Source organism: Oncorhynchus clarkii, chromosome 17 (genome assembly GCF_045791955.1).
Source record: "Oncorhynchus clarkii lewisi isolate Uvic-CL-2024 chromosome 17, UVic_Ocla_1.0, whole genome shotgun sequence".
Classification (NCBI taxonomy): Eukaryota; Metazoa; Chordata; class Actinopteri; order Salmoniformes; family Salmonidae; genus Oncorhynchus; species Oncorhynchus clarkii.
Genome location: NC_092163.1, coordinates 50631068 through 50655943, shown reverse-complemented (window position 1 = coordinate 50655943; position 24876 = coordinate 50631068). Strand labels below are relative to the sequence as shown.

Sequence of the window (24876 nt, the reverse complement as noted above, 5' to 3'; positions counted from 1 at the left end):
TCTAGCTACATATTGAACTTCCATCCTCTCAGGCCAGGTGCACAATGTATGAATTTATGGTTGGATCATAATTACCGTTTTAATCATTGGCCATTACAGAGAATTTAGTAAAAGTCCAAATCCTTATCTCTATCCATGACTAATTTAGGAATGGGTCAATTTGAGCTAATTAGCCACCAGAGGACAACAACACAATGAGATGCAGAACGAGTTTCTGTCAATGACGTATGCTCTTGATGCGATGTGATTGGAGTGAAGCCAAATACAAACTGGCTTCTCTCGACTTTCTTTTGGTGCGCCAGGACCATTCACAGTTGAGCTCAATCAGTTTAGCTCAACGCTGATTGGCTATTACTATTTTTATTTTTTTATCAAGGGTGGCCAAATGCTCCCTTCCCTTGCGTTCAATGCTCCCGAATGGCGCAGCGATCTAAGGCGCTGCATCTCAGTGCAAGAGGTGTCACTACAGTACCTGGTTCAAATCAGGATGTATCACATCCGGCCGTGATTGAGAGTCCCATAGGGCGGCGCACAATTGGCCCAACGTCGTCTGGGTTTTTCTGGGGTAGGCCATCATTGTAAATAAGCATTTGTTATACTGACTTGCCTAGTTAAATGAATGTAAAAACAAAAAAATGCTACGGGCGACAACAATGTCATACTCTTTTGGTCCTGACAGCATCAGATAGATAGATGGCCTACACATACACAGGGGTGTTGTTTCACGCGCTCTGAAGCTTTCTCAGGTGAGAAGCAAGATACAAATACATACATTATTTTTATTTTTTTCTCTGTCAATTTTTTGGGGAAGCCTAGCTTCCCTTGGCTTCCATGAATACACGCCAGTGCTTGTCAATCACTTCAGGGTTACATGCATCCAATTAAAATCATTGTTGCATTACAGTTGAGCAAACTACCCACTAGATACACACATGTTGAATCAACATTGTTTCCACGTCATTTGAATGAAATTACATTGAACCAACTTGTAATAGACATTGAATTGACTTCTGTGCCCCAGTGGGTAAAGGTTGTTGGTAGTGCTAATCTAGGAAGTTCTATTTTTAGATTAAAGTTAGACATAGATTTTGTACTTTCTGAATCTTGTGTCAGTTGGCACTTAAGTTGGTCCTCGAATTCTCCTAGGAGAAAAAACTGGCTGCTGCTAGCTGTCTGAACATGTGTTTAAAAAGCCTGTCGAGGTGGGTTAGGGAAGGAGAGGTTTTTGGAGAATGTTTCATGGCAATAATAACTAGGGCTCCCAGTCAGGGAATCTCTAGTCAGCCAGGCAGGAAGCCTCCAGGGAAACACACTTTTCAAATATTAAACAGACAACTACTCATATGTTATAAACAGTTTCTATGGCAACATGCATAAAACGTAAGAACTATTTTGAATATTATTTGACTGCCACCTTCTCTTGTTTAAAGAACAAGATATTTTAGTTACATATTACTGTAATAGTGTATCAATAATTCCTGTGACGCATACCGTGGCAATATAAATCACCATATATGACATTCTGAGGTTTAGAGTCTAGATGGATGACTAGTTTGTATCTGGACAATTGAGGTCTTGGGTTCAATTCCAGCTGCTTCTGATTTTGCTATTGTAGAATGTATTGTATAATATTAATGCATTCATTTGAATAAATATCTCAGTTAGGAAATCACATCTGGTATTCATCCCTCTGATCTCAAAATAATAAGGAGGGTAGGTACCCTAGCGGTTAAGAGGGTTGGACCAGTAGCCAAAAGGTTGCTGGATTGAATCCCAGATCAGACTAGGTGAAAAATATGCCGATGTGCCCTTGAGCAAGGCACTTAACACTAATTGTTCCTGTAAGTCGCTCTGGATAAGAGCGTCTGCAAAACAGAAAACGTGATAAAGAGTCCTGTGATTAAGACTCATTTAGGCACATCACAACAGATTTCCCTTGACATCTCCCAATGTTTGGCTTCATTTACGCTGCATTTTCAACTAGCAAAAATGTTTAATAATCGTTAATTATTATGATATACAGAATTAATTAGATATCTCATAGAGGTCTTGGTCAAATAACCCTGATCTTCTATATATGGCCGTGCATACTATTTCAACATAATTTCAGAACACCTAGAAATCTATTTTCTTATTCTTGACTTGTATCTTAAAATTGCACAAATTAAATGTCAAACAAAGTATTGAATACCTACGTAAATCATGATGTGCTATCAAATTTCATTAAAGGAAAGGTTTGCTGGAATTCAGGATGTTATGCTATGAGAGTGAGACCCTGAATTAATAGAGAATACATGTGGCGTGGCATTCTTTGGCATGACCAGACTCCCCTTCTGTCTGTCTCTCTGTGTCTGTCACGCCCTGACCTTAGAGAGCCTTTTTATTCTCTATTTTGGTTAGGTCAGGGTGTGACTAGGGTGCGTACTCTAGTTTTTTTATTTCTATGTTGGCCTGGTATGGTTCCCAATCAGAGGCAGCTGTCTATCATTGTCTGATTGGGGATATTTAGGCAGCCTTTTCCCACCTGTTTGGTGTGGGATCTTGATTTTGTATTGTTGCTTTGTAGCCCTTCAAAGCTGCATTTTTGTTTTGTTACTCTTTATTTGTTTTGTTGCTGGTTCACATTAATTAATATGATGAACGCCTTCCACGCTGCACCTTGGTCCAATCCTCCCAACAACGATCGTTACAGTGTGTCTTTTTCTATGCATTTCTTTATAGTGAAATGGAATCTATAAAGAATCTATATCTAAATGTAGTTCATATCATGTGTTTCCATATCAAGCCAATGAATCATCTGATATTGCATGGCTTTATTGGTGGATATTGTTGACAGTGTGGTAGATCAGATATGACATATCTGGGTAGTAGGCTATGTGGGCATCCCTGGAGGCGGTGGCAACCCCAGGATGTTGTCACACAATCAGCAGAAAGGAGATTTGTGAAATAGACTGCTGGGACTCAGAGGGAGATGAGAGGCTACGGATTGGAGTGAGACTGATTGTCCCTGTTGGCCAAAATGCTAGTGAGACTACAGTATTCTGTATCAGATATGGCTCATTTCATCAATTTACGAAATTATGAGTTATAAAGAAATGACCCACACGCAATATCTGTTTTGATTCAATAAAATATCAGAAATCCCATTAATGCAGTGAATTGTAATACATGTATAACAGATAGTACTAAACTTTACCAGTACTATTATGAGGGTGTAAAGCAGGCATCATCAACTAGATTTAGCAGGGGGGCGATTTTTTCTTGAGAGGATGGTCATGGGGCCGGAACATAATTACAAATAATTTGTGGACTGCAAATTGACCTCTGATTTAGTGGTGTTTTAACAGTATTTTATGTCCAACAAATACAAAACATTTGATTTGATTTGTTTTGCTCCAAGAACTCGGGGGGGGGCAACTAATATGAGCCATATTTGTCCTGTGGGCTGCCAGTTGGGGAACCCCGGTGTAAAGTCTAGGTACAGTAAATACCTACAGTATTGTTGAAATCTTGATCATGGTCTCATGGTACGTCTCTCTCTCTCCAGGTGGCAAACCTCCTTCGTCTTTTCCAGATTCCCCAGATCAGCTACGCCTCCACCAGCGCCAAGCTCAGTGACAAGAGCCGCTACGACTACTTTGCCCGCACGGTGCCCCCTGACTTCTATCAGGCCAAGGCCATGGCAGAGATCCTGCGCTACTTCAATTGGACCTACGTGTCCACCGTGGCATCGGAGGGCGACTATGGTGAGACAGGTATCGATGCCTTCCAGCAGGAAGCCCGCGCCAGCCAGATCTGCATCGCCACTTCAGCTAAGGTGAGCCGCTCGATGAACCGCTACAGCTACGACCAGGTGATCCGCTCGCTACAGCAGAAGTCCAACGCCAAGGTGGTCATCCTCTTCACACGCAGTGAGGACGCCCGGGAACTGCTGGTAGCCGCCAACCGCATGAACGTGTCCTTCATCTGGGTGGCCAGCGACGGCTGGGGGAGACAGGATAGCGTGGTGAGAGGCAGCGAGGCTGTGGCAGATGGGGCCTTCACCATCGAGCTGGCCTCCTACCCAATCCTTCAGTTTGCTGAGTACTTCACAGGCCTGAACCCCTACAACAACACACGTAACCCCTGGTTCAGGGAGTTCTGGGAGAATCGTTTCCAGTGTAGCCTCCATGACCTGGGCTGTGGGAAGCACTCACTGCGCGATGGCCTGTTTGAGCCGGAGTCGAAGATCATGTTTGTGGTGAATGCTGTCTATGCCATGGCTCATGCCCTGCACAACATGAGGCAGACACTGTGCCCCAACTCCACCACCAAGGTCTGTGATGCTCTGAAGCCAGGCAACGGCAGGAGGTTCTACAGGGAGTATATTCTCAAGACCAAGTTTGATGGTGAGTTAAGAAGATTGATGTGTATGGCTATGACAAGGCTACATGACTATACTGTATACAGAGAAATTAGATGTTCTATATCCTAAAAAAATACTATATCTAGGATTGTCACCGTGACCATATTACCGCGGTAGTCACGAGTCAAATTCCAAGTCAAACTCCACGTGACCGCTGGGTCATGCCACGGTAACTGCGCTCTAATGATGCTGATGGTCATTAGTAACCTACAGTGCCTTGCGAAAGTATTCGGCCCCCTTGAACTTTGCGACCTTTTGCCACATTTCAGGCTTCAAACATAAAGATATAAAACTGTATTTTTTTTGTGAAGAATCAACAACAAGTGGGACACAATCATGAAGTGTAACGACATTTATTGGATATTTCAAACTTTTTTAACAAATCAAAAACTGAAAAATTGGGCGTGCAAAATTATTCAGCCCCCTTAAGTTAATACTTTGTAGCGCCACCTTTTGCTGCGATTACAGCTGTAAGTCGCTTGGGGTATGTCTCTATCAGTTTTGCAAATCGAGAGACTGACATTTTTTCCCATTCCTCCTTGCAAAACAGCTCGAGCTCAGTGAGGTTGGATGGAGAGCATTTGTGAACAGCAGTTTTCAGTTCATTCCACAGATTCTCGATTGGATTCAGGTCTGGACTTTGACTTGGCCATTCTAACACCTGGATATGTTTATTTTTGAACCATTCCATTTTGCGTTATGTTTTGGATCATTGTCTTGTTGGAAGACAAATCTCCGTCCCAGTCTCAGGTCTTTTGCAGACTCCATCAGGTTTTCTTCCAGAATGGTCCTGTATTTGGCTCCATCCATCTTCCCATCAATTTTAACCATCTTCCCTGTCCCTGCTGAAGAAAAGCAGGCCCAAACCATGATGCTGCCACCACCATGTTTGACAGTGGGGATGGTGTGTTCAGCTGTGTTGCTTTTACGCCAAACATAACGTTTTGCATTGTTGCCAAAAAGTTCAATTTTGGTTTCATCTGACCAGAGCACCTTCTTCCACATGTTTGGTGTGTCTCCCAGGTGGCTTGTGGCAAACTTTAAACAACACTTTTTATGGATATCTTTAAGAAATGGCTTTCTTCTTGCCACTCTTCCATAAAGGCCAGATTTGTGCAATATACGACTGATTGTTGTCCTATGGACAGAGTCTCCCACCTCAGCTGTAGATCTCTGCAGTTCATCCAGAGTGATCATGGGCCTCTTGGCTGCATCTCTGATCAGTCTTCTCCTTGTATGAGCTGAAAGTTTAGAGGGACGGCCAGGTCTTGGTAGATTTGCAGTGGTCTGATACTCCTTCCATTTCAATATTATCGCTTGCACAGTGCTCCTTGGGATGTTTAAAGCTTGGGAAATCTTTTTGTATCCAAATCCGGCTTTAAACTTCTTCACAACAGTATCTCGGACCTGCCTGGTGTGTTCCTTGTTCTTCATGATGCTCTCTGCGCTTTTAACTGACCTCTGAGACTATCACAGTGCAGGTGCATTCATACAGAGACTTGATTACACACAGCTGGATTGTATTTATCATCATTAGTCATTTAGGTCAACATTGGATCATTCAGAGATCCTCACTGAACTTCTGGAGAGAGTTTGCTGCACTGAAAGTAAAGGGGCTGAATAATTTTGCACGCCCAATTTTTCAGTTTTTGATTTGTTAAAAAAGTTTGAAATATCCAATAAATGTCGTTCCACTTCATGATTGTGTCCCACTTGTTGTTGATTCTTCACAAAAAAATACAGTTTTATATGTTTATGTTTGAAGCCTGAAATGTGGCAAAAGGTCGCAAAGTTCAAGGGGGCCAAATACTTTCGCAAGGCACTGTACCAAACAGAAACGGTGCAAATGAAATGGCATGAAACACATGGAAAGCATACGTTTGCTATATTTGGTACCATTCCACTTTTGACGCTCCAGCCTGTCCTAACCGATTAAGGGGCCACCAACCTCCTGCGACGCCAATACTCTGCACTCTATTGTCCCTCTAATCACTCTGTCATCAATGCAAATTAAATCGAAAATCAAATCAAACACTTCATGGGAGCCCTGCCATTCACAGTTTGAGAGGAATATGATCACCTGTTGGTCAGTGAGAGCCAGCTCCTTATAGCTGGTTGATGCATGGAAAGAAATGTGTTCCTATAAGCCCATGTTGTACAACATTTCTATAGGCTATGCATTGCGTGAGAAAACAGAGTTTTGATGGCCTCTATTAAAAAGAGGAGGACCCAATCATATTTCTATAGGCTTACAATATTTATTTCACACACTTCCTAAAATTAAGCACATTGCTTTGGTTTACACCTGGAGTAGCCTACCTGGCTGGCATGAAAATGAACCACCAGAAAAGCATCCTCCATTTGCTATTGAAGTGCATAAAGATGTATGATAATGGCCTTTCTAAATCAAAACTAATTTCACACAAAAAAAATGTAGTATATGTAAAGACCAGATTAAATTGAGAATAGTCTGATGGGTGAGAATATTATCACTTGTGAATGATGCCCAGTGTGTGCAGTCTAAAAGGCAAGGAACAGTGTATGCACTTTTTCAAATCAGTCGCATGTATCATGTAGCCAAGCCCATAAGCCTATATGTTTTAGAGAGCCCATAGGCTGTAAGCCTATACGTTTTGGAGAGTCCAGAGCCCATAGCCTACAGAGCCTAGAGAAACATGTTCTTATAAGCCCAGTTATTGCGCAATTGTGTGAGTTTTGACTGGACATTATTTAAAAGAGGATCCCAGTTTTCTCGTGCAGCTATATTTATTGCTAAATTCTTAAAATTATGCACATGGTCCCTCTCCCTCATGGTTGAACATTGAAAAGCTTGAGGTAAATGATGACACTGGGGCAGAATTGTTTTACAAATGGGACAGAAAATCTATAAAAACCATCACAGACAACCCTTTAATCATACATTCTGTCCTGGCATTGTGCAAACTGCATGAGCTGTTCGGACGAGAGGGATTCCTTTCCCCTAAAACCCCTTTATGGAACAATAGATTGATCCCTATGTTTTTCCAGAATAGTAACTTTAGACCATGGTCTGATAAGGGGATCACTCTTCTGGAACATTGTTACGAGGAGAGAGTTCTTATGTCTTTTGATCAGCTGAAACAGAAATACCACTTGCCTAACAGGGACTTCTTTAGCTACCTACAACTACGAAACTTTATTAGGGTGACTCTCAAGGGACAATGGAACCTACCTAAGATGTCACCTAATGAACAACTCTGCCACGCAGACCAACCACTGTTCAAGACCATTTCCTGTATATACGATGCTCTTATGTCAGGACTAACACTGCCCGGGCTAGATAAACCCCAACTTAGATGGGAAAAAGATCTGGGTATTGATCTTGATGAGGATCTATGGAGTGACCTATGCAGGGATGGTGTTACATCCACATTGAACTCCAGATACAGGCTGATCCAGTTTAATTTCCTCCATCAGCTCTATATCACCCCATCTAGGCTGCACAAGTTCAACCCAGATATCTCCTCCCTATGTTTTAGATGTGGCTCAGGTGAAGGAACATTCCTCCATTCCACTTGGCAGTGTTCAAAACTACACGGTTTCTGGTAGGGGGTATGCGATACCATATCCTCAATTCACGGGGTTGCATTCCCTTTAGACCCGGAGGTCTGTCTACTGGGTAACTTTACTAACACCAATCTTAGGCAAAGCCGTACTATAAAGCTAACAGAAATATTGCTAGCGATCGCCAAGAAATGTATTGCATTGAAATGGATATTGGATTCCTCCCTGCCAGTTGCAATGTGGCTATCGGAAGTTAATAGTTGTATCCCTTTGGAGAAAATCACTTACTGCTTGAGGAATAAGTTAAAGACATTTTACAGAATTTGGCAACCTTTTATTGACTATATGGAGAATCTCCCCCCACATCTCATTGATTGAATCTATATATAATCCTCACATAATGTTTCACACATAATGTATAATATGTAGCCTATGTAGTGATCCAAAGTCTCGTTATTATTTTTTTCTTATTGTATGTTTGTATATATAATTATAATTATAATTATTTTTTTGTTACGCTCGTCTGTTACTGTCACTTTGTCCCATCGTTGTCTAATATCTTTTCACTTTTGTTTTGAATGTTCTTAATTGGAAAATGCAAAAAATATATATATAAAAATAAATCAAATAAAAATGATGCATATCAATCTGTTTTACGAACGGTGTAGCATACCTGGCATATTTAAAACGTAACCTCCATTCGCTATTCAAGTGCAGGCTACTGATGACGTCTGTTATTTTGTGGGTCATTCTACATAAAAAAATATTCCACACATATACAGCATTAGTAGGATATACGTAAATACCAGATAATAAATTGAGAGTAGTCTGATGGGTGAGAATATTATCCAGTGCTTGCCAAATTGTGAATGAGATACTAATGAAGTGTGTGCAGCCTGCCTTTAATGCAACTCAATTTCATTAGAGTTGCATCATGCAGCCTTAGAATATATTAGAAATCAAAACATATAGCCTAACGTTTGTATCACAACTAAATCTGCATGAATAACTCTAAATGAAGCATGTAGGAGGACCTGTTTCTTTGTCAACTACTCAACACAGAATAGCCGCATGTGCTCACTCCTTCGTAAATCGTTTGGATAAAATATCCTTTCTATGTTATTCAGCTATGTTCAATTGTATTGTTCTTACTATAAAATAATATAAAATAATGCCACGGGAATTATAAGCAAATCTCGCCTAATGAACTAGTGTAGCCTACAGCTACAGTGCCTTGCGAAAGTATTCGGCCCCCTTGAACTTTGCGACCTTTTGCCACATTTCAGGCTTCAAACATAAAGATATAAAACTGTATTTTTTTGTGAAGAATCAACAACAAGTGGGACACAATCATGAAGTGGAACGACATTTATTGGATATTTCAAACTTTTTTAACAAATCACAAACTGAAAAATTGGGCGTGCAAAATTATTCAGCCCCCTTAAGTTAATACTTTGTAGCGCCACCTTTTGCTGCGATTACAGCTGTAAGTCGCTTGGGGTATGTCTCTATCAGTTTTGCACATCGAGAGACTGACATTTTTCCCCATTCCTCCTTGCAAAACAGCTCGAGCTCAGTGAGGTTGGATGGAGAGCATTTGTGAACTGCAGTTTTCAGTTCTTTCCACAGATTCTCGATTGGATTCAGGTCTGGACTTTGACTTGGCCATTCTAACACCTGGATATGTTTATTTATGAACCATTCCATTGTAGATTTTGCTTTATGTTTTGGATCATTGTCTTGTTGGAAGACACATCTCCGTCCCAGTCTCAGGTCTTTTGCAGACTCCATCAGGTTTTCTTCCAGAATGGTCCTGTATTTGGCTCCATCCATCTTCCCATCAATTTTAACCATCTTCCCTGTCCCTGCTGAAGAAAAGCAGGCCCAAACCATGATGCTGCCACCACCATGTTTGACAGTGGGGATGGTGTGAGCTGTGTTGCTTTTACGCCAAACATAACGTTTTGCATTGTTGCCAAAAAGTTCAATTTTGGTTTCATCTGACCAGAGCACCTTCTTCCACATGTTTGGTGTGTCTCCCAGGTGGCTTGTGGCAAACTTTAAACAACACTTTTTATGGATATCTTTAAGAAATGGCTTTCTTCTTGCCACTCTTCCATAAAGGCCAGATTTGTGCAATATACGACTGATTGTTGTCCTATGGACAGAGTCTCCCACCTCAGCTGTAGATCTCTGCAGTTCATCCAGAGTGATCATGGGCCTCTTGGCTGCATCTCTGATCAGTCTTCTCCTTGTATGAGCTGAAAGTTTAGAGGGACGGCCAGGTCTTGGTAGATTTGCAGTGGTCTGATACTCCTTCCATTTCAATATTATCGCTTGCACAGTGCTCCTTGGGATGTTTAAAGCTTGGGAAATATTTTTGTATCCAAATCCGGCTTTAAACTTCTTCACAACAGCATCTCGGACCTGCCTGGTGTGTTCCTTGTTCTTCATGATGCTCTCTGTGCTTTTAACGGACCTCTGAGACTATCACAGTGCAGGTGCATTTATACGGAGACTTGATTACACACAGGTGGATTGTATTTATCATCATTAGTCATTTAGGTCAACATTGGATCATTCAGAGATCCTCACTGAACTTCTGGAGAGAGTTTGCTGCACTGAAAGTAAAGGGGCTGAATAATTTTGCACGGCCAATTTTTCAGTTTTTGATTTGTTAAAAAAGTTTGAAATATCCAATAAATGTCGTTCCACTTCATGATTGTGTCCCACTTGTTGTTGATTCTTCACAAAAAAATACAGTTTTATATATTTATGTTTGAAGCCTGAAATGTGGCAAAAGGTCGCAAAGTTCAAGGGGGCCGAATACTTTCGCAAGGCACTGTATATGGCATAGCCAGATCAGGGCCTAACATATTGATGGCTCAGAATATGCTATTCTGCTCTTCTGAAATAGGCTACATTTTCTTCATACCATAATGTTTCTTTAGACCTGTCTAAAATAAATCATGGATTTATTGTGATAGTGTAGGCTATATTAAATGGATTTATTAGACTTTTTAAAACTGTACATGTTCCAAAGGTCCGCTAAGTGTGGGAGCCGGAGATGCTAAACGTATTTATGTTAAATAAAGGTCAATTACTGTGAGACCTGCAGTGATTTGCATGACAATCACCAGCAGCTGACAACATTTCATGACCTCCGTAGTTTAACTGTATCCTCTCTTTAGAATATTGCCAGAGAACAAATAGACCATATTCAACTCGATTTTTTAGTACTTCATTTGGTTTATCTATATTATCCTTTTCTCTAATTATCCTCTCACCACATAATGTTGAAAATGAAAACTACACTGCATGATATCTTGCAATCATAATCTACCCATGAGTGCCCTGCTTGGTGACAAATTTGATTACATCAAATTAGATCCATTGTATCAGTTCCTACCTAAACATAGGAACAGTCCTATGACTAATTCAAGTTGTTGTTTATAATACTGCTGAAGATAACAGCTTGCAACGATTCAATTTGCAAAGATGAAACATCCATGTCCAGCCTCACTCTCTGAGGCTCATTTTGTCACACATCTCATCTGCCTGGAGTGTGAGGACAGTGATTTGGCCCAGAACCTGGATATCACAAATAGGAATTACTGTACATTAACACTTTCATCAGGCATCGACACTCTCATTCATGTGGTGAGCAGAGATAGTTAGCAAGTGTAACAGATCATTTATTTAAAACCCTATAGCATCAACACATCTGTACAACACCACCAAGCCAAATGTTCTGACTATCTAACTACTAAACTATTGACTGAGTAAGTAGTCTTAAAGTATTGTTGGAGTAAAAGGCAATAATATTTTCATGCATGAGTAATGGTGGGTGGTTTGAAGTCCATGAGGGTTGCTTTACCCAAGCAATCCATCTCAGCCGTTCATGGATTTTTAGATGGATCCCCAGGGGATCTTGCTGTCAGAAGACATCAGATTGGACTACAAGACTACAATCGTCCAATGGCCTGAAGTGTATGGACATCTGTGGGGAGAAGGCAGTACAGCAGGGTCACAAATGATCCTTCATCCATAGTAAAGCCATGTTTCCTCTAGTTAAAAGAAACGGGCCTATTCAGCTAAGAATGGTTCTAAAAAAATCCAATAAATACATTGATATTTCTATACATGGCTTGCAAATAGTTTTTCCATAGTTAGACATTATGGATTTATTCATTTTCAATCTTTTTGACATGGTACAAAGTGATTGTAACTGTTTATTCCAGGGTGATGAAGTAATGGATAATTAACAAGAGGCTATGCGTTCTAGGGAAATAATAAACAACGTGGAAGGTGTATTCCATGACGCGTGAGGTGAGTGGAACTGACCTTCCAAGGAGTTGCATTATTTTCCAGAGAACAAATGGAGCCCGAGTTAATTATCCCTTTTATACCATGGCTATAATTAAGCAATAACGCCCTTGAACCCGGAGATTATCGTGTGTTATACTACGGGTGAGTCTAATCCCGGATGCTGATTGGTTAAAACCGTATTCCACAAATTAACACAGGATAAATCTATGACGTTGAAATGCCTATTTACTCTGTTCCATCTGACTGCACAATCCACTGTCTCATCAGATCAGCCAGGCAATTTGTATACTAGATCTACTCAGGAAAAGCATCTAGACATGATCTCCCTTCTAGACTAGCATTTTGTTTTCAACAGTGGAGATTTTAATAACCTTGCTGTCTGTCTCGCCAACATTTGCAACATTGTTTCAATATTGAAATTCGATCTCTAGCTGTCCTATGGTAATGAACGTTTCGGGAGTCGGGATGAGACAGACTGGCAGCTTTTTTAAACCAGTCGAAATCATGAATCAGCATAATTTTTATGGATATACTGTATTTTCTCATGTTTTGACCCAGTCGTTCATTCTAAATCATTCTATTTATTCGACGTTGCTATGCTAAACAAATCATTGGCATGTAGCAGACATGCAATGATGATGAGAAACAAGAATTACAATAAAGAATGATTTAATAAATATCCAATATTCCTACATAGGCAACAATTTATGGTTGGCGAGTCCGAGCTAACCAACCTAGCTGGTGATTTCTGGGTGAATCGTGAAGTTTCCGTTAATAGTGAAGTTTCCGTTGATGGCACGCCATTAGAAGAACTCTCCATGGTCCTGGAACTGGTTAGTGACTGCCAGTGATTTCCTCTTCTTTGGCGGAGAAAGGGACTTCCCTCTCACATCGTTGCCAGCTAAAATGGTGCGCCAGCACTTTATGTTCTCCATGTTAGGGGCTGCCAATAACTATTGAGTGAGCTCTCACACCGATGGCCACTCACAGATATTTCCCTTGCCTCCAGGCCCGCATCGGATAACTTTTGCATTCTGAAGTTACTACCCAAGCGGGCTGGTCGTTAGTTATTTTCTCATGTTTTGACCCAGTCGTTCATTCTAATCATTCTATTAATTCGACTTTGCTATATAATTGTCATGTAGCTATCTATCTCAGATTAAATGATGAGAGACAATAACTTCAATAAATAAGGATTTAATAAATATCCAATAGGCCTACATATGCTGCCTTGCGCCGGTTTCCCTTGTGAATTATTCGTTTCACGTTCATTGTTCAATCTTAGGCTGGCTAGCCTACTCGCACGGGAGAGATGACATTTGTAAAATTATACATTGTTGCACAGGTCATAGAGGAGGGAGACTGGTAGGTTTATAAAACCCCAACTGTTGCAAACCAAATAGTAGTGTGGAAAAATAATGTGTAGAAGCTTTTTTTTCCCAGTGGGAGTTAAAGTTAATTAATTTCCTGTCTGCAACTGTGGAATTATGGTATTTTGTGGGAGTTGTTGTCCCCTATCAACCAATCAGGATCCAAACAACCCGTTCTATAATTTAACACATTTGCCTCTAGAAATTGCCATTTAGAGTAGAAATGTGTTCAACGCCAAGCACTCCCCCATTCTCATCAACGGGGCTGTAGTGGAGCAGATTGAGAGGCTCAAGTTCGTTGGTGTCCACATCACCAACAAACTGTCATGGTCCAAACACACCAAGACAGTCGTGAAGAGGGCACGACAACACCTATTCCCCCTCAAGAGACTGAAAAGATTTGTCAAGGGTCCTCAGATCCTCAAAAGGATATTATACAGCTGCACCACTGGTTGCATCACCGCCTGGTATAGCAACTGTTTGGCATCCATCTACAAGGCGCTACAGAGGGTAGTCCGTATGGCCCATTACATCACTGGGGCCAAGCTTCCCGCCATCCAGGACCACTATAACATGAGGTGTCAGAGGAAGGCCCTACAAATTGCCAAAGACTCCAGCCACCCTAGTCATAGACTGTTCTCTCTGCTACCGCATGGTAAGCGGACTATTTGCATTGACCCCCCCCCCCCTTTTTATGTTGCTGCTAATGTTTATTATCTATTATCTAGGCATAGTCACTTTACCCCTACATACATGTACATATTTACTTAATTACCTTGACTAACCTGTAGCCCCGCACATTGACTCAGTACCAGTTCCCCCTGTATATAGCCTTGTTACTAGATCGCTACAGTAGTTGCTGTGGTAACTAAACAAACAGATGTGCTTGTTTAGCTAACCAACCATTAGTCCTAGCTTGCTTTTACAAAAATCTAATTCAACAACACCAATAATGTTTTGAAATCGACTTTTGCTTTATAAAGCAATTCAAACAAAACATGTAAGAATAAATTATAGCCATTGAATTCTACCATGGCGACATGCTATGCGTTATAGGGAAATCATTCCCTTCAAGCCAATAAGAAATGAGTATTCAACAATGCCATGGTATAATCTGCTGTAAACCCATAGTTTTTGGCACCTGAATAGTAAAACAGACTTCTGAATCGCATTCACATTAAAGTGCAATAAACCTGTGTCAAAGAAAACAGAGTCAACCTTCTGGCTTCAATTATGTAAATGCTGGGTTTGCACCTGTGTCCCCGATGCATCAGCCACTGTTCAATCCCATGTGGAAGGAATGGAATGTCAGAGGGGAGATACAGAGAGGTGAAGTGATGAAGCAGAAACAAGCTCATTCCATCAAAACATGTCGACGCCAAGATCCTTGGTTCATTGTACACATAATGCTAGGAAAGAAAAACACAATTCATTCAAAATACCAATCTTAGTCAGAGTTCAGAGGGTTGATCATATATTGTATTGTTATGGATAGACATTCATTTGCTTATTTGACTTTCAACTATCATAACACGTCCATGGTCTTCTCTTTCACAACTTCTCTTTCAGCTCCATTCCGTCCAGCAGACACAGAGAACATGGTGAGGTTCGATGCCTTTGGAGACAGCCTGGGCCGCTACAACATATTCCACTACCACAAAGAGGATGGGCGCTACGTCTACCATAAGGTGGGCTACTGGGCCCAGAGTCTGACCTTCAACACCAGCCAGATCCCCTGGGAGGGTCATGCTGTACCCACCTCCCAGTGTAGTGACCCCTGCAGGAAGAACGAGGTGAAAAGCATGCAGCCTGGAGACGTGTGCTGCTGGATCTGCATCCCTTGCCAGTCCTACCAGTACCTGATGGATGAGTTCACCTGCGCCGACTGCAAGTTTGGCGAATGGCCCCTGGCCAACTTGACGGGCTGCTACAACCTGCCTGAGGAGTACATCCGCTGGGAGGACGCCTGGGCTATAGGCCCGGTTACCATCTCCTGCCTGGGCATGATGTGTACACTCTTCATCATTGGCCTCTTCCTCAAGCACAACGACACCCCCGTGGTGAAGGCCAGTGGGCGGGAAGTGTCCTACATTCTCCTGCTGGGTGTTCTGATGTGCTACAGCATGACTTTCATCTATATCGCAAAGCCCTCCATGGCTGTGTGTACCCTACGTCGACTTGGCCTGGGCACCTCCTTCGCTGTTTGCTACTCAGCGCTCCTCACCAAGACCAACCGCATCGCACGCATCTTCAGCGGAGTGAAGGATGGAGCCCAGCGGCCGAGGTTCATCAGCCCTGCCTCCCAGGTGGCCATCTGCGGGGGTCTGATCTCTTGCCAACTGGTGGTGGTGGTGGTCTGGCTGCTGGTGGAGACCCCGGGGGTCAGGAAGGAGGTGAGCCCAGAGAGGAGGGACATAGTTACCCTCAAGTGCAACAGCAAAGACTCCAGCATGCTCATGTCCCTCACCTACAACTGCATCCTCATCATCCTCTGTACCGTGTACGCCTTCAAGACCAGGAAGTGTCCAGAGAACTTCAACGAGGCCAAGTTCATTGGGTTCACCATGTACACCACCTGTATCATCTGGCTGGCCTTCCAGCCCATCTTCTACGTCACGGCCAGCGACTACAGGGTGAGTTACCAACTCTATGGGCCAGATTCAGACTTGAGATATGTAGTTTTAACTCTTTACACTCATATATATGGATAGGGCCAAAATTAAATGTTTCTTACATAATAAATATGAAAATACATAAGTATGGTAGTTTGGTAGTTTATAACAGTTTGGAGTTAATAGGAACATCTGTTCATTCTTTCAAAATACATTGAGTCATCTTAATTTACAACATTTCCCTCACTCAGAAAACAAAACATTTGCAAATGTTGCCCAATTCCCGGGATGGGGGCAACTTCTTGTCACGCACGGTGCTCAAGTTCAGAATATCTGTCAGTTATACCCGTATACGGGTGTGAGTGTTTAAGGGCTACGTCAATAAAAATGGATTTAAGTAAAACATAAAAGACTCAAGTCCTTGTTAAGTCAACTTATCTCAAGTCTGAATAGAGCCCAGAGAGTTTGTTATTCTGGTATAAATTGTCAGTGCTTTTCCAAAGAATAACACCACAACATCAACACACTGCCTAACATATATCTACTTTACAAGCTGAGGTTGAAGACACAAAAAATGGATCCCTTTGATGTTAATTCTACTTGTGTTTTTCCTGTGTCCTAATAGTCATAAGTCAGGGAATGTGAGTTTGGCGCATTGAATCTTTTCTAAAGCACCTGCGAGTTGAGATGAGAGATATCAAATCCCTTTGAACACTTCTCTTCAACTTTGATAAAAGCAGCAGCTCTCTTTTCATGTGGCTGAAAAATCTGCTCCAGATGAGAACAAAGGCTCAGAGGAGATCATATCATATATGTTTTAATAGGTGGGATGGATTTGGACTGAAAACACACTTGAAATCAGCTACTGAATGACAATTAGCATAGAGCAAACGATTAGTCAATGGATTTATTAAGTAATGCTCTCCAACATTGCGTTAATATTGTATGTGTATACTTTACACAAGTGTGTATGTGGTGTGTGGACAGCAGAGCAAAAAGCATAACAGCCTGAAAAATATTTCTGTGGCCAAGTGACCTAATCATACTTGGATTGTTAAGTCTTGAACCTAAAGATCTGATGACGGAGAGAGAGAGTTCCAGAAAGACATACTGAGCTCTGTGGTGTTTGGTTCCCTCTGGGATCCCTCTGTGGACTGGAGCTGGGGAGAGAGGCAGAGAGAGGTCCCCTGGTGACCCTATACCTCTGCAGACACAGATGGGCAGGCTGGAGAGCATGAGGTCTGGAGGTGGGACAGAACATCCCTGTGCGTAGTTGTGTGGAATGGAGTGTGAAAGAGCAGGACGTTGAGTCCCAGCTGTGTCCCGTGCGCTGGGATTATGGTATGTCTCTCAGGGCTTCAGAGGGACCCTACCTCATGGCAGAAGGGGGAGGGGATAGAGTGGGACACGGACAGAACAGAGTGTCAGATCAACACAGATATCTAATCTGACCACTCTGATTATCTCTGGTGCAACTGAACTGAAACAGAGGCTCATGTGATTTGTTTTGTCTGCTGTGAGGGATATACAGTGCCTTGCAAAAATATTCAACCCCCTTGGCATTTTTCCTATTTTGCTCTATTACAACCTGTAATTTAAATTGATTTTTATTTGGATTTCATGTAATGGACATACACAAAATAGTCCAAATTGGTGAAGTGAAATGAAAAAAAACTTGTTTCAAAAAATTCTAAAAAACAAAAATTGGAAAAGTGGTGCGTGCATGTGCATTCACCCCCTTTGCTATGAAGCCCCTAAATAAGATCTGGTGCAACCAATTACCTTCAGAACTCACATAATTAGTTAAATAAAGTCCGCCTGTGTACAATCTAAGTGTCATATGATCTCAGTATACAGTGGCGCAAAAAAGTATTTAGTCAGCCACCAATTGTGCAAGTTCTCCCACTTAAAAAGATGAGAGAGGCCTGTAATTTTCATCATAGGTACACTTCAACTATGACAGACAAAATGAGAAAAAAAATCCAGAAAATCACATTGTAGGATTTAATGAATTTATTTGCAAATTATGGTGGAAAATAAGTATTTGGTCAATAACAAAAGTTTATCTCAATACTTTGTTATATACCCTTTGTTGGCAATGACAGAGGTCAAACGTTCTTCACAAGGTTCACACACTGTTGCTGGTATTTTGGCCCATTCCTCCATGCAGATCTCCTCTAGAGCAGTGATGTTTTGGGGCTGTTGTTGGGCAACACAGATTTTCAACTCCTTCCAAAGATTTTCTATGGGGTTGAGATCTGGAGACTGGCCGAGAACACCATCCATTTTCATTGGCAGGGACTGGGAAAACTGGTCAGAATAGAAGGATTGATGGATGGCGCTGAATACAGGGAAATTCTTGAGGGAAACCTGTTTCAGTCTTCCAGAGATTTGAGACTGGGACAGAGGTTCACCTTCCAGCAGTACAATACCCTAAGCATACTGCTAAAGCAACACTCGAGAGGTTTAAGGGGAAACATTTAAATGTCTTGGAATGGCCTAGTCAAAGCCCAGACCTTAATCCAATACAGATTGCTGTACACCAGCAGAACCCATCCAATTTGAAGAATGGGCAAAAATCCCAGAGGGGGGTGTGGGGGTGAATAGTTATGCACACTCAAGTTCTGTTTTTTTGTCTTATTTCTTGATTGCTTCACAATAAATAAATAAAATTGACATCTTCAAAGTGGTAGGCATGTTGTGTAAATCAAATGATACAAACCCCCCAAAAGTCTATTTTAATTCAAGGTTGTAAGGCAAAAAAATATGAAAGATGCCAAGGGGGTGAATACTTTCGCAAGCCACTGTGTCACTGTGCTGTGTTCTTTCTGCTACACTCTTGCTATGAGATGGTTGTCCTCACACCCTGAGATTTCAGAAATCTCTGCTTGAATAATCAAATAGTAATTTGCATATGTCATCCATGAAATGTTTAAGCAGGCAAAATATGGTGTACTGAGGCATGAATTACAACATGATTACCAAATGAAATATTAAAGATGTCATCCCTGATAGGGACAAGCAGCTTTTTCTCCAACCTCTGTGACATAGGTTAACAAAGGTGATGAAACATCAGTCATATCCAAAGGCTAAGAGTGCCCGTGTTTCATGTAACCCATAGATCAGAAGTATCTACATTTGATTCCTCAAGATTTCTTTTAAATCATGGATGCCAAAAATGTTGTTCAACAAATCAAAGGCATCATCAGCTATCTTACCCCACGCTGTTACAAATCTCTGCAGCTCGGCTTGTACATGGTTGTACAACGATCAGATGTACAGGTAACTGCCAAAATAAAGGAAACTCTTGAGTAAATGAGGGATACAAAGTACACTGAAGAAAATATAAATGCAACATGTAAAGTGTTGGTCCCACGTTTCATGAACCCAGAAATGTTCCACATACACAAAAAAGCATATTTCTCAAATGTGTTCATCTTTTATTGTGGCATAAACACAACCAGTCATGATGTTTTTATCTGATTGTCAAACAATCGTTTTAAGGGCTCCTTTACTAGGCTACCCTTGCACGTTCATCCACTCGCAACATATCTACAACCTCCAAACAGTGGTGAATGGAAAGAGACATTTGTTACACAAAACACCAAAAAGTGTAATGACATTTGACAGGGGGGAAGAATTTATGCATCCACACGCATCTCAGTGTTGGCCACTCATCCCTGCCTTGGCAAAATGTCTTTTTTTTTTACTAACCACATTGCATTTTGGAATGTAGTCTATACCAAATGTTTTTAAGTCCATTCGCAAATGTTTCATTATGAGGTAATGATTAATAATGGTGTACTAGCCTACAATTCTCTTGACATTTTGTTTTAATTATTGTGATAGGCTCATGTTTTACTGGTACGGCGTACCCCCACTGTGTCTTTTGCCAGGAAGCCTTACCGGAACATACCGCCCTGCTTTCACCCCTGTTCCTGAGTTAATTATGCAATTAACATCCCATAATCTTTATTGTCATGTATAAAATTGTCCAGTTGCCCAATTTTTTTGCTACCATGGCTAGAAGAAAGATCTCATTGACTTTGAAAAAGGGGTCTCAAATGACCATGGGGGGTTTAAAGTGTGTGTGTGTGTGTGTGTGTGTGTGTGTGTGTGTGTGTGTTTCAGCCACCAGATCTCAACCCAATTGAACACTGTATTTTGACAGTTACCTGTATCTTTAGGTTTTATTGGTGACATTTATTTCATATACTCATATTCTACAATCCAACAGAAACACTGAAATCATCCATTCATGCTCCACCTTCACATCCTGTTACCAGGCTGAAAATGTAGGATGATCTCACTCTTCCTGTGCTGGCTTCCTCTAGGTGGAAAACCACACCTGAATAGACAGTATGTATGGCTACCACAGGCTACACAGCTTTTTAAAAACAAACACTTCCCACTGGGCACACACACTTGTTGAATCAATGTTGTTTCCACGTGAATTCAATTACATTTTGTTGAACCAATGTAGAATAGACGTTGAATTGACGTCTGTGCCCAGTGGGTTGTATCTAAAAGTCTTATCGAAAGTACTTACAACAATCTGTATCTACTGTATGTCAGTTTTCATAATGAACAATTCAATCCCAGACTGAGAAGACAGATTCTCATCTCTCAGCTCTTCCTAAGAAATATATTTGCTTAACACTTTATTATGTAGTATTGCCCTGTTATTAAAACTATTTTTAAATAGAAAGTGTGGGATATAGGACCTGTGTGCTATTTGATAATATCCAGCTATTTACATGAGGATGACATCCGTTTACCACCATTTAGTTGTATTATAAACCAGATTTAAATTAACTTTTTAACATAATGTACAGCTCAACAAAGGTACTGATAGTTGAGACGGTCCACAAATCAATTATTTATTTCAAATTGAACTATACAACTCAAAGATTCACTTGTGTCATGTTATGGTGAATTTGCATTCAGTGACAGCAGTGAGTGAACGGCCACAGCACAGCTTGAACAGCATGTCCACCGCTGGGTGCTCTCTGCCTGCCAGCCCAGCTCATTCTAATGCTGATATTAGTATTCAGGGAGACATGGACAGACACCTTGGAAGTGTGTGGATGGCAGACTGGTAAGATCCACCCAGCACCCACCCACCATGCAGCACTGCACTATAACGAAACAGTAATCTGGGAAGAGACAAAAACAAAGCTTGGCTGTATATAAAAGGACTGGCTGATGACACACAACTGCATGTGGGCGGATGGAAGGAGATGACGTGGGGGGGGTAGGATGATTTGAGGGACTGACAGGCGAACAGCTCACACCCCTCTCCTCTCAGATACTGCTGGTAGCACCACACAAGCACACATGTAACCTATTTCCTGAGGTTGTCTGCTTACTATCTGTTTGCTTTTTGACATTCCTCAGTCTCCATGGTGTGTTGTGTTCCGTAATCAGGGTTGGGTAGGTAGGTTATTTCTAAATGTAATCCATTACAATTACTAGTTACCTGTCCAAAATTTGTATCAGTAACGTAATCAGATTTTTTTTGGGATTGCTTCTCTCTTAAAAGGCATTAGAAGAAGACAAATTATCCATCAAACGCATTTGCTGTGCCATCATAGTGGTCTCTGACTTGTGGTCAAATAAAATAAAATGTTATTTGTCACATGCGCCGAATACAACAGGTGTAGACATTGCAGTAAAATGTTTACTTACAAGCCCCTAACCAACTATGCAGTTTTATGAAAAATAAGAGTTAAGTAAAAAATAGATAAGTAAAAAATTTAAAATAAAAGTAACAAATAATTCAACAGCAGCAGTAAAATAACAATAGCGAGGCTATATACAGGGGGTACTGGTACAAAGTCAATGTGCAGGGAGCACCAGTTAGTCGAGGTAATTGAGGTAATATGTACATGCAGGTAGAGTTAAAGTGACTATGCATAGAAAATAAACAGAGAGTAGCAGCAGAGTAAAAGAGGGGTCTGGGTAGCCCTTTTATTAGGGGTCAGACTCGTTCAGGCGGAACATACTTAAACTTGCTCCTTTTTTTATTGCTGAATTGAATGTCATTGGGAAATGTATAGGTATCCAAGAAGCAATCATCTAGGTTTACAAAAGTACTGATTGGAGTTTTTTTGTAATCAGATTACATGTAATCAGTTACTCCCCAAATCTGTCCGTAATATGGTATGTACTGGCTTTATCAGATGAGTAATCGCTGTCTCTGGTCCCATCCTCTCTATTTATCCCTCTCCCCCCTTCAGGTGCAGACCACCACCATGTGCATCTCTGTCAGTCTGAGTGGCTCGGTGGTGCTGGGCTGCCTCTTCGCCCCTAAGACCCACATCATCCTGTTCCAGCCCCAGAAGAATGTTACCTCGCTCCGGGTGGCCACCACCCGCTTCGGCGTCACCACCGGCCCCGGATCCAGCTTCTCTCAAGGTACAAACCCCGCCGGCAGGTGAACACAACCTTCATCATCACCATTACCATCATCATCATTATTATTTCCATCGTGGTCGTTAAAGTAATTTTACATTATCATTATTAATCACTGAGATGTTTCAACACATTACGTGATACAGCACGTCACTTGAGAACACCCCTGTGGTGAGCTGTCAGACCAGCGTCTCTGTAGTTTAGAATGAGGTGTTCTTTTCTACTCCATCTTCTTCTCTAACCTCTAATAGAAGTGTTGTAGAAAATGGTCTATTCTCTTTCTGCAGCTTCAGCCTCCAATATTGTACCAACGGTGTGTAATGGTCGAGAAGTGGTGGACTCCACGACTTCATCTTTGTGAAGACTGACAGACTGAGACTCATGTTCCTCTGCTGCCATTGTATACACTTCTATAACCACTAGTCAAGAATCAGCTGTTTCAGATAATAAAGAGGTCACACAGAAGATTGTCCAGATTTTGTTATCCTCTTAGTGCTGTGAGTACAATGTCCCGATTCTGTTTTCATTCTCTGACTGGTAGCGATTTTAAAAAGAGATGTCAGTATTATAGCCCTTCTTTTTATTGAAGATTTTACTTCAGACATGGAGTAAATTATAGTAAATCTGTTAAATGTAATATATACAAAATGTTTTTAATGTAGATTTTGGTGAACCAGTTTGTGCTTTCTTGTAATTTATGTAAATAAAACGTTTTTTTTTTATTAATATGAAAACTACAGATGTGTTGAATATTTTATAACTCTCATACACAGGCTGTCTGGCTGAAACAAAATGTGTTGTAGTTAAACTGTCATTCAATCAGAAGACACATTACAGTCACCAAGGAGGTGATCAAACGCTAGTGTGTGTGTTTTAGTTCAAGTATTATGTTGCATAGAAACCATTCTCCTACGTGTTACCGCTGCTCTTGAATTCCACAGAGCATTTGGGGAAAGGTGAATAAAATTAATGTCATTACAGAATTGTATCACCCTGGAGCCTCGGCATGAGTAACCATCAGAAACACCTCCAAGAACTTCAAGCTCAAACTACATCAACAGTTGGCATTTTCCAGTATTTAACACCGTGGCATTTTCAGACGGCCTGATAACTGGCATAGCCACATCACAGGAACCCATTACTGATAAAAATATACCAGCAGCTTACAAATGCCACTCCCAGCCAGACAAAGCGTACCTTATTTCCCAGTGGCATACCTTGACCCACCTCCAATTGCCACGTAATGAGCCTCTTCAACTCTTGAATGCTCTAACATTCTAACTCTAAACTCTAACATCAGGAGAAATAATGCAAATCACCTTGAGACGAGAAGCATAAGCAAATATTACTGTATGCACTATGTGATTCAAATATTTATCATACAATCCCCCTCGAAAATACTATTTGCTTGTGCAATTCCTTGTGCAATTCCTCTCTTTAGTTTCACAGAGTGTTCAAAACATTGAGGACACATGCTATTTCCAAGACAGACTGACCAGGTGAATCCAGGTGAAAGTATTGATCCCTTATTGATGTCACTTATTAAATCCACTTCAAATCAGTGTAAATTAAAGGGAAGAGACAGGTTAAAGAAGGATTTTTAAGCCTAGAGACAATTGAGACATGGATTGTGTATGTGTGCCATTCAGAGGGCGAATGGGCGAGACAAAAGATGTAAGTGCCTTTGAGTGGGGTATGGTAGTAGGTGCCAGGCGCACCGGTTTGGGTCAAGAATTGCAACGCTGCTGGGTTCTTCATGGTCAACAGTTTTCCGTGTGTATCAAGAATGGTCTACCACCTAAAAGGACATCCAGCCATCTTGGGAAGCAATGGATTCAAAATGGACTAGCATCCCTGTGGAACACTTTTGACACCATCTTGACTCCATGCCCTGGCAAATCGAGGCTGTTCTGAGGGCAAAAGGGGGATGCAACTCAATATTAGGAAGGTGTTCTTAATGTTTTGTACATTCAGTGTTGGTAAGTTGGTAAGTGTACAGTAAATGGGAAGCTGCCAAATATTTGTCTATTTAATTCACCATCTGCAAAGCATGCAGACCAAACAGACCACAGCCTCTCAGTGAAAATTAGCTGGAGCATCTACATGACTTTATATGAGAGAAAATCCTCTGCAGGTGCCTTTGAAAATACACCAAACAAAAGTTGTACTGCGGAAGAGTCGAAAGAGAACGAGCCAGATTCTT

General features: G+C 41.2%; 1 protein-coding gene across 1 annotated transcript; it reads left to right on the top strand.

The window, feature by feature from the left end:
* The first annotated feature begins 3542 nt into the window (after window positions 1-3542).
* Window positions 3543-23230, top strand: LOC139369804 (metabotropic glutamate receptor 2-like). The gene is made up of 4 exons (XM_071109078.1): window positions 3543-4388; window positions 15217-16280; window positions 22499-22676; window positions 22961-23230. The coding sequence occupies exons 1-4, from the start codon at window positions 3680-3682 to the stop codon at window positions 23032-23034; spliced, it is 2025 nt and encodes a 674-aa protein (XP_070965179.1). The 5' UTR covers window positions 3543-3679; the 3' UTR covers window positions 23035-23230.
* Window positions 23231-24876: the final 1646 nt, after the last annotated feature.

Excerpts from the sequence above, each read along its gene's own strand:
- LOC139369804 (XM_071109078.1), top strand. The coding sequence starts at position 3,680 with ATGGCAGAGATCCTGCGCTACTTCAATTGGACCTACGTGTCCACCGTG. Across the intron at positions 4,389-15,216 it reads TCTCAAGACCAAGTTTGATG|CTCCATTCCGTCCAGCAGAC; the intron begins GTGAGTTAAGAA and ends CTTCTCTTTCAG. Across the intron at positions 22,677-22,960 it reads CGGATCCAGCTTCTCTCAAG|CTTCAGCCTCCAATATTGTA; the intron begins GTACAAACCCCG and ends CTCTTTCTGCAG.